Source organism: Trichechus manatus, unplaced genomic scaffold (genome assembly GCF_000243295.1).
Source record: "Trichechus manatus latirostris isolate Lorelei unplaced genomic scaffold, TriManLat1.0 scaffold00205, whole genome shotgun sequence".
NCBI lineage: Eukaryota > Metazoa > Chordata > Mammalia > Sirenia > Trichechidae > Trichechus > Trichechus manatus.
The window spans coordinates 181,329-188,923 of NW_004444141.1; the positions used below are offsets into that span (position 1 = coordinate 181,329).

At 45.8% G+C, this 7,595-nt stretch overlaps 1 protein-coding gene across 2 annotated transcripts in view; it reads left to right on the forward strand.

The window, feature by feature from the left end:
* Window positions 1–2,130: 2,130 nt before the first annotated feature.
* The window catches only part of VPS36 (vacuolar protein sorting 36 homolog), a 52,518-nt gene continuing 47,053 nt past the window's right edge, over window positions 2,131–7,595 (forward strand). Inside the window, exon 1 of one of the 2 annotated variants that reach the window (XM_004388068.2) lies at window positions 2,131–2,336. In XM_004388068.2, the coding sequence (XP_004388125.1) occupies window positions 2,241–2,336 (96 nt within the window). In that variant the 5' untranslated portion in view covers window positions 2,131–2,240. The remainder of the gene's footprint in view (window positions 2,337–7,595) is intronic. The other variant, XM_023742219.1, reaches the window with a different exon arrangement.

The window sequence follows — 7,595 nt, forward strand, 5'->3', positions numbered from 1 at the left end:
GGAAGTCAGCACAGCTTAACCAAGGCAAGATCATGGAAGCTTCATAGACATATCCAAACTCCCTGAGTGACCAAGTTACTGGGTCAAGGGCTGGGGACCATGGTCTTGGGGGACATTTAGCTCAATTGGCATAATCTAGTTTAGAAAGAAAGTATTCTACATCCTACTTTGGTGAGTAGCATCTAGGGTCTTAAAAGCTTGTAAGTGGCCATCTAAGACCCTCCACTGGTCCCACCCCATCTGGAGCAAGGGAGAATGAGGAAAGCCAAAGACACACAAGGGAAAGATGAGTCCAAAGGACTAATGAACCACAAATACCACAGCCTCCACCAGACTGAGTCCAGCACAACTAGATGGTGCCCAGCTACCACTACTGACTGCTCTGACAGAGGTCACAATAGAAGGTCCCCGACAGAGCTGGAGAAAAATGTAGAACAAAATTCTAACTCACAAAAAAAAAAGACCAGACTTTACTGGTCTGACAGAGACTGGAGAAACCCCAAGAGTACGGCCCTCAGACACCCTTTTAACTTAGTACTGAAGTCACTCCTGAGGTTCACCCTTCAGTCAGAGATTATACAGGTCCATAAAACAAAATGAGACTAAATGGGCACAGCAGCCCAGGGGCGGGGGAAGAGAAGGCAGGAGAGGACAGGAGAGCTGGTGGTAACAGGGAAACTGAGGTTGAGAAGGGGAGAGTGTTGCCATGTTGTGGGGTTGGCAGCCAATGTCACAAAATAGTATGTGTATTAATTGGTTTAATGAGAAACTAATTTGCTGTGTAAGCCTTCATCTAAGGTACGATAAAAAAAAATTAAGAAAAAAAAAAAGAAAACAAAAATCCTCACAACTAGACCAATAAGCAACATCATGATAAATGGAGAAAATACTGAAATGGTAAAGGATTTCATTTTACTTGGATCCACAATCAACACCCATGGAAGCAGCAGTCAGGAAATCAAATGATGTATTGCATTAGGCAAATCTGCTGCAAAAGACCGCTTCAAAGTGTTAAAAAGCAATGATGTTTCATTGAGAACTAAGGTGCTCCTGAACCAAGCTATGATATTTTCAATCACCTCATATATATGGGAAAGCTGGACAATGAATATGGAAGACCAAAGAATTGATGCTTTTGAATTATGGTGTTGGTGAAAAATATTGAATATACCACGGACTGCCACAAGAACGAACAAGTCTGTCTTGGAAGAAACATAGCCAGAGGGCTACTTGGAAGTGAGGATGGTGAGCCTTCGTCTCATGTACTTTGGACATGTTATCAGGAGGGACCATTCCCTGATGAAGGACATCATGCTTGGTAGAAGGTCAGTGAAAAAAGAGGAAGACCCTCAACGAGATGGATTGACACAGTGGCTGCAAGAATGGGCTAAAACATAACAACGATTGTGAGGATGGCGCAGAACCGGGCAGTGTTTCTTTCTGTTGTACATATGGTCGCTTTGAGTCGGAACCAAGTTGATGGCACCTAACAACAACAATGGTGGTGCAGTGGTCAAGAGCTCAGCTGCTAACCAAAAGGTTGGCAGTTCAAATCCACCAGCCACTCCTTGCAAACCGCACGGGGCAGTTGTACTCTGACCTATCGGGTCACTATGAGCTGGAATTGACCCAACGGCAACGGGGATTTTTTGTTTGTTTATATATTGAAATATTATCTACAGTAAATTCATAAGGTCTGTTGTGTTTAAATCTGGAAATGGTTAAATGAAAATACTTAAGGGGAAAGAAAAAGAAGCACAAGATAGTATTGATTGCAGCTGTATAAAAACTCATCGATGCCATGAGTTTGAGAAAAAAAGTTATTATTTACAGCCTTGAATGAGCATGACAACATGCTGGGCAAGTGATAAGAAAGCTGCCACAAGTAGGCAGGGATTATGAATAACAAGGAAGTCCGAGCTGTAGCGTGGGGCTTCCGCAAAGTCACTTATAAGGTCTGGATTTGTGACCCAGCTGGACAAAAAAGGGGGTGGACGTCCCGGTTGAGAAGGCTATTGGCGGACAGACGGTCAAGAGGCGCTCCACGCAAGTCTCCAAGCCCCCGGGCGGGCCCTCGGGCCGCGCGCACTCCCCACAACGCTCCTGGACAGGCTGCTCCGAGCTCCGTCTTCCTGCCGCCTCTCCCCGCCCGCCGCCAGGGGGCGCCACAGGCTGCCTGGCGGTCTGCTTGCGGCCTGGGAGCGCCGGCACTGGCGAGCGGCGGACCCCTCCTGGCGGCCATGGACCGGTTCTTGTGGACCAGTGGCCTCCTGGAGATCAACGAGACCCTGGTGATCCAGCAGCGCGGGGTGCGCATCTACGATGGTGAGGAGAAGGTAAGGTGGCCGCCCGCCCGCCGTCGGCCTTTCTGAGAGCCTGGCGGAAGTGGGCTCCCGGGCGGGCTCGCGTCCCAGCAGGCCCGGCCCTCTGCCCGCCCAGCCCGGCGGTCCTGGCCTGGCTCTCCGGCCCCTCCGCGTCCCCTGCTCGCGCCGGGCCCCGGAGGCGCGCAGTCCGCCGACCGGCCTGCCCTGGCCCTAGCGCCTCTGTGCCGGCGCAGGAAAGTACCCGCCGCGCGGCCGGATCGCGTCCCGCTCGCCCCCGGCGTCCGCACCCCTGCGGCCTGGAACGCTCGGGCGCCTCCCCCGCCCCGTCCCTCCCGCGCCGGCCGCGTAAACCTTACCGTCTCCAACTTTGGAAGCGTTCCCAGGAAGCGCGGAGTGTGGTAACTTCCTCTTTAATACCCCCACCCCACTAAAAGAATATTTATGATTCCACAGCTTGTGTATGCTGATGAGAATATTGCTTTGTTTTCATACATGGAGTAGTGATGATGACGACAGATTTCTTTGGCATTATTTCAGAGTGATTAAAGAACTCGGCTGCTAACCAAAAAGGTCGGCAGTTCGAATCCACCAGCCGCTCTTTGGAAACCTTATGGGGCAGTTCTACTCTGTCCTATAGGGTCGCTATGAGTTGGAATCGACTCCACGGCAACGGGTTTTAATTACACTGGATAGAGCATAATAACTCGGACCGGCCAGTGCTGCCTTTTTGTTAGGAGAGTGCTGTGCCTGTAAACTCCCTAGCTCAGTGGTAACTTTAGGTTGACCCTTATGGGAGTCCGGATGGGTTATGAAATCTGCCCCGGGGAAGGAAGAGGGTGAGGGATTTCTTTGAAAGGATTTCTGAAAAAAGTATCAGTGTCTTTCCCCCATTGAACGCCTTTGCTATAGGCCCTTGGTTTTTTTGTGTGTGTGTTTGTTTGTTTGTTTTCTAACTACTTTAGTAAAGAGTTTTGAGCGTTTGTTTTGTAAAGGGATGTAGTAGGCCTGTTTTCCCATAGAAATGGGGAAATAAGCCTTAGGAGGTGTGTTTGCAAATTCAGAGGAGAAATATTAACGGTAAGTATGGTAAGTACAGTAAACATTTTGTGGATACTTGAGTGAAACTACAAAATAATCTTGTTCTGGATGAAATGTAGTAACTGGAATTTGAAAAATTATTTAAACTTATGGCCTACAAACATTTTTAGAAGTTTTCGCTTGCAACCTGTCATGCCTTGCAGCTTTTTTAATGAAACATCTCCCTTACTTTTGTGTATGTTCCTTGACTCAGCTTCTCCTGGTTGATGCTTTTGGCCTCCTTCCTCCTATGTAACGGAGGGCAGGGGTTACACGACTATAAAGAGGCACAGCTGAAGTTGGTGCCAGGTCCTCTGATGCCCTGAGGGCATTTATTTGGTACACCTGAGTTGCCCAGAGTCAGGGTTGACTTGACAGCAACTTTTTTTTTGCGTTGCTGCCATGATTGAGTCAAAGTCTTTACCTTAAATAATTTCCTTGGACTTAAAATTGTTAGCTGCCTTCAAGTTCGTCCTGGTTCATGCACAACAGGATCTGACTGTTGTGATCCATAGGGTTTTCATTTCCTGATTATTGGAACTAAATCCCCAGGCCTTTCTTCCTAGGCTTCTTACTCTGGAAGTGCTGCTGAAACCTGTTCAGCATCATAGGAACACATAAACCTCCACTGACAAGTGGTGGCTGTGCTTCAAGTGCGTAGGCTAGGAATGCAACCTGAGTCTCTCCTGCATGCTGTCTCAACACTTTTATTAACTTGATTTCAAATTGGATTTTGCATCTTTTCTTTGGTTGGAGTGACAAGCTATTTTTTTTCAACCAAGTTTACACCTTTGGGATGGTTTTAAATGGAAGCCTAGTTCCCTCCCTGGGTGGTTTGATTATGCCTCCACGCTAAGAACTGAGTGCTGACAGTGATAGATTGGCCTTACAAGACTCCTCCAAAGCCATTCCCTGCAGGAGCACTTGAAAACCAAGCATTTTCAGAGTGGCACACTCTGTTGTTCTTTGTAACTCCTGTATACAAGCTAGGAACACCTTTGTCGCCAGACAGTATAACCGTGATGTATTTAAAACAATATAAAATCACAACTGTTAGGACATGTAAATGATAAAACATTGCTGAGCCAGCAAATTCTAGTTGTTTAAAATTTTTGCTGTTTGTTTTAGCAGAGAAGTGGGTATAGGGTCAGAGGTTTTAGAAAAAAAGTCATGGGGCAAACTTAGTTTGAGACCCTTTGATCTGGACAGGAATTCTTAACTTCTAAAAACTGGAGTGGGGGAGAATCTTGAAATTGTAAAGGGCATTTAATTATGGTGGCCCAGGTCTGGATCTACTTAAACAGTCATTTGCTGAGCTGTTTGCAGCTACTTGGTCTCTAGTATGACTGCGGGCCAGACTGATTCCTGGGGGACAGTGCCAGGTCCTGGCTTCTCCCATCTGCTGGTAGGCTCCCAGACCTCATGTGGTGCTGAAGACTCTCAGAGGTTTCACTTTAGCCTCCAGATCTGATCAAGTCATCTCATTCAAAATCCTTCACTGGCTATCTTGGCCTGGGGACTACAGGCCAGGCTGCTTAGCCTTCTTCATAACTTTGCATCCGAACCCATTCCCTGGGTAAGAGCATATATGGCTCTAGACCAGCTGGACGCTCCTGAAGGGCAGAAAGTGTGTGTTAATCGTCCTTGTATCTTCTGACCCACTGTGGTGTGAAACACATATTTTTGTTTTTAACTGAATATTTAAAGCACCCAGTATGTGCCAGAGGAGCCCTGGTTGCAGAGTGGTTAAGTGCTTGCCTGCTAACCGAAAGCTTGGTGGTTCGAATCCAGCAGCTCTGCAGGAGAAAGCTGTGGCAGTCTGTTTACGTAAAGAGTACAGCCTTGGAAACCCTATGGAGTAGTTTTGCTGTGTCCTGTAGGGTTGCTATGACTCAGAATTGACTCAACAACAATGAGTTTGGTTTGGGTTTAGTACTGTGTGCCAGGAGGAGTCACTGGGTGGTGCAGATGGTTAACTACTTGGCTGCTAACCAAAAGGTTGGAGGTTTGAGTCAACCCAGAGGCCCCTTGGAAGAAAGGCTGGTGGTCTACTTCCAAAACGTCAGCCATTGAAAACCCTACGGGGCACAGTTCTGTTCTGACACACATGGGGTCGCCATGCGTGGGAGTCCACTCCATGGCAACTGGTTTGGTTTTTCTGGTTTGTAAAGCCAGGAGCTTCACATGTGGTCTTAGGTATATAAGGTGGTAGTTTACTGAATGAGAAAATCATGCTCTGAGAGAAAGTGAGTTGTGTAAGATTCACAGAGTTAATTATCAAGAGACATAGAATTTAAATCTCTATTGACCAGACACTCAAAGCCTGTGCGTTGTTCACTATGCAATATCACTTCAAAACATAGCATGCCAGACTCTTTACGTAGTGTTGAATATAGCTAAGCCTCCCAAAGATGAGGAAACCGAGACCGTTAGTTTATCCTGGAAAAAGTTGCTACTTGTCCAGGGTCACACAACAAGTAATTGGTGGAGCTGTGAGTAAATGCATGTTTGCTTGTTTATACAGGCACCGTTTTCATGTGCCCATTATGACTGTATAGTGAGTTGTTTTAATAAGCAGTGTAGACAGGTCCTTTGTTTCAATTCACAGGAGCACCTATGGCTTCAGCTAGTTTAAAAAATAAGGTAAGAATGCTAGTAGTGGTGTGAAGTAATAAGTTTGCAGAAGTAGTAAGTTTGCAGCACATACCAAAAGATTTAAAAAATGTTTATTCTTTCAGCCAGCAATTTCATTTTTAGGAATTTACCCTTTGGAAATAATCAGAAATGCATAAACATATTATGTACAAGGATGCATATCTCATACTATTTCTAATAGGGGAGAATTAAGACCAATCTGAACGTCCACCATAGGGGTTGGTTAATTAAATTACGACATGCCTTCATTAGCATGGGCAATTGCTAATCATGGGTTGTTGAGTAAAAAAAGCAGGTTAAAATACTATGAATATCATAGTCGCATGCAGTCCCTGGGTGGCATAACCAGTTAACGTGCCCGGCTGCTAACCGAAAGATTGGCGGTTTGAATCTACCCAGAGGTGTCTTAGAAGAAAGGCCTGATGATCTACTTCTGAAAAATCAGCCACTGAAGCTGTGGAGCACAGTTCGGCTCTGACACACGTGGGGTCATCATGAGGCAAAATCGACTCGACAGCTACTGCTTTTTATTTTGTTTAAAACAGATATATATATATATAGTCAATCCTAGTTATTCACGAATTCCCCATTTGCAGATTCGCTTACTTGCTAAAATTTATTTGTAACCCCAAAATCAGTACTTGCAGCACTGTCTGAGTCATTTGCAGACATGTGCAGCGCAACAAAAAATTGGGTTGCCTGATGCACATGTTCTCAGCTGAGCTAGAACAAGGCCATGCTCTGCCTTCTTGCTTCAGCTTGCATACTGTAAACAAGCGTGCTTTTCAAGGTCTGTTCAGTGCCACACTCTTTGCATTTTTGTGCTTTTTGTTGGTTATTTTGTTTAAAATGACCCCCAAGCTTAGTGCTGATGTGCTGTCTAGCGTCTATTAGCCAAGAAGGCTGTGATGTACCTTATGGAGAAAGTTGGTGTTACATAAGCTTTCAGGTATGAGTTACAGTGCCGTTGGCTTAAGTTCAGTGTTAATTAAGCAACGATATGGTACATCAAAAAAAGGAAGAGATTTGCCAGTTTGAACATGAGGCCTCTCTGCTCTAGAATGCTAAAAGAGCTTTTACAGTGCATGATGAAGTGGTGGAAAAGTGGCTAGCTTTGTGGATTCTTGAGATGATGACTGATAAAAATAGCATCCAAAACCAAACCCATTGCCATCAAGTCAACTCTAACTCATAACGACCCTATAGGGCAGAGTAGAACTGCCCTATAGGGTTTCCAAGGCTGTAATTTTTTTTTTTTTTTTTTACTGTTCCCCCATAAAAAATTTATACATACATTGTTATGTGAGCCTAATTGCTCTCCCCATACTGTGACAGGACACTCCTCCTTTGTACCCCTGATTCCCCATGTCCATTCAACCAGCTCCTAACCCTCTCTGCCTTCCCATCTCACCTCCAGACAGAAGCTGCCCGTTTAGTCTCTTGTTGTCGCAGCGGCGACGGTAATCGGGACGGCGAAGACAGTAACCAACTACACAACTCTTACAGAGAAGTGGGGCCAGGAGGGTCACTCTGAGGAGT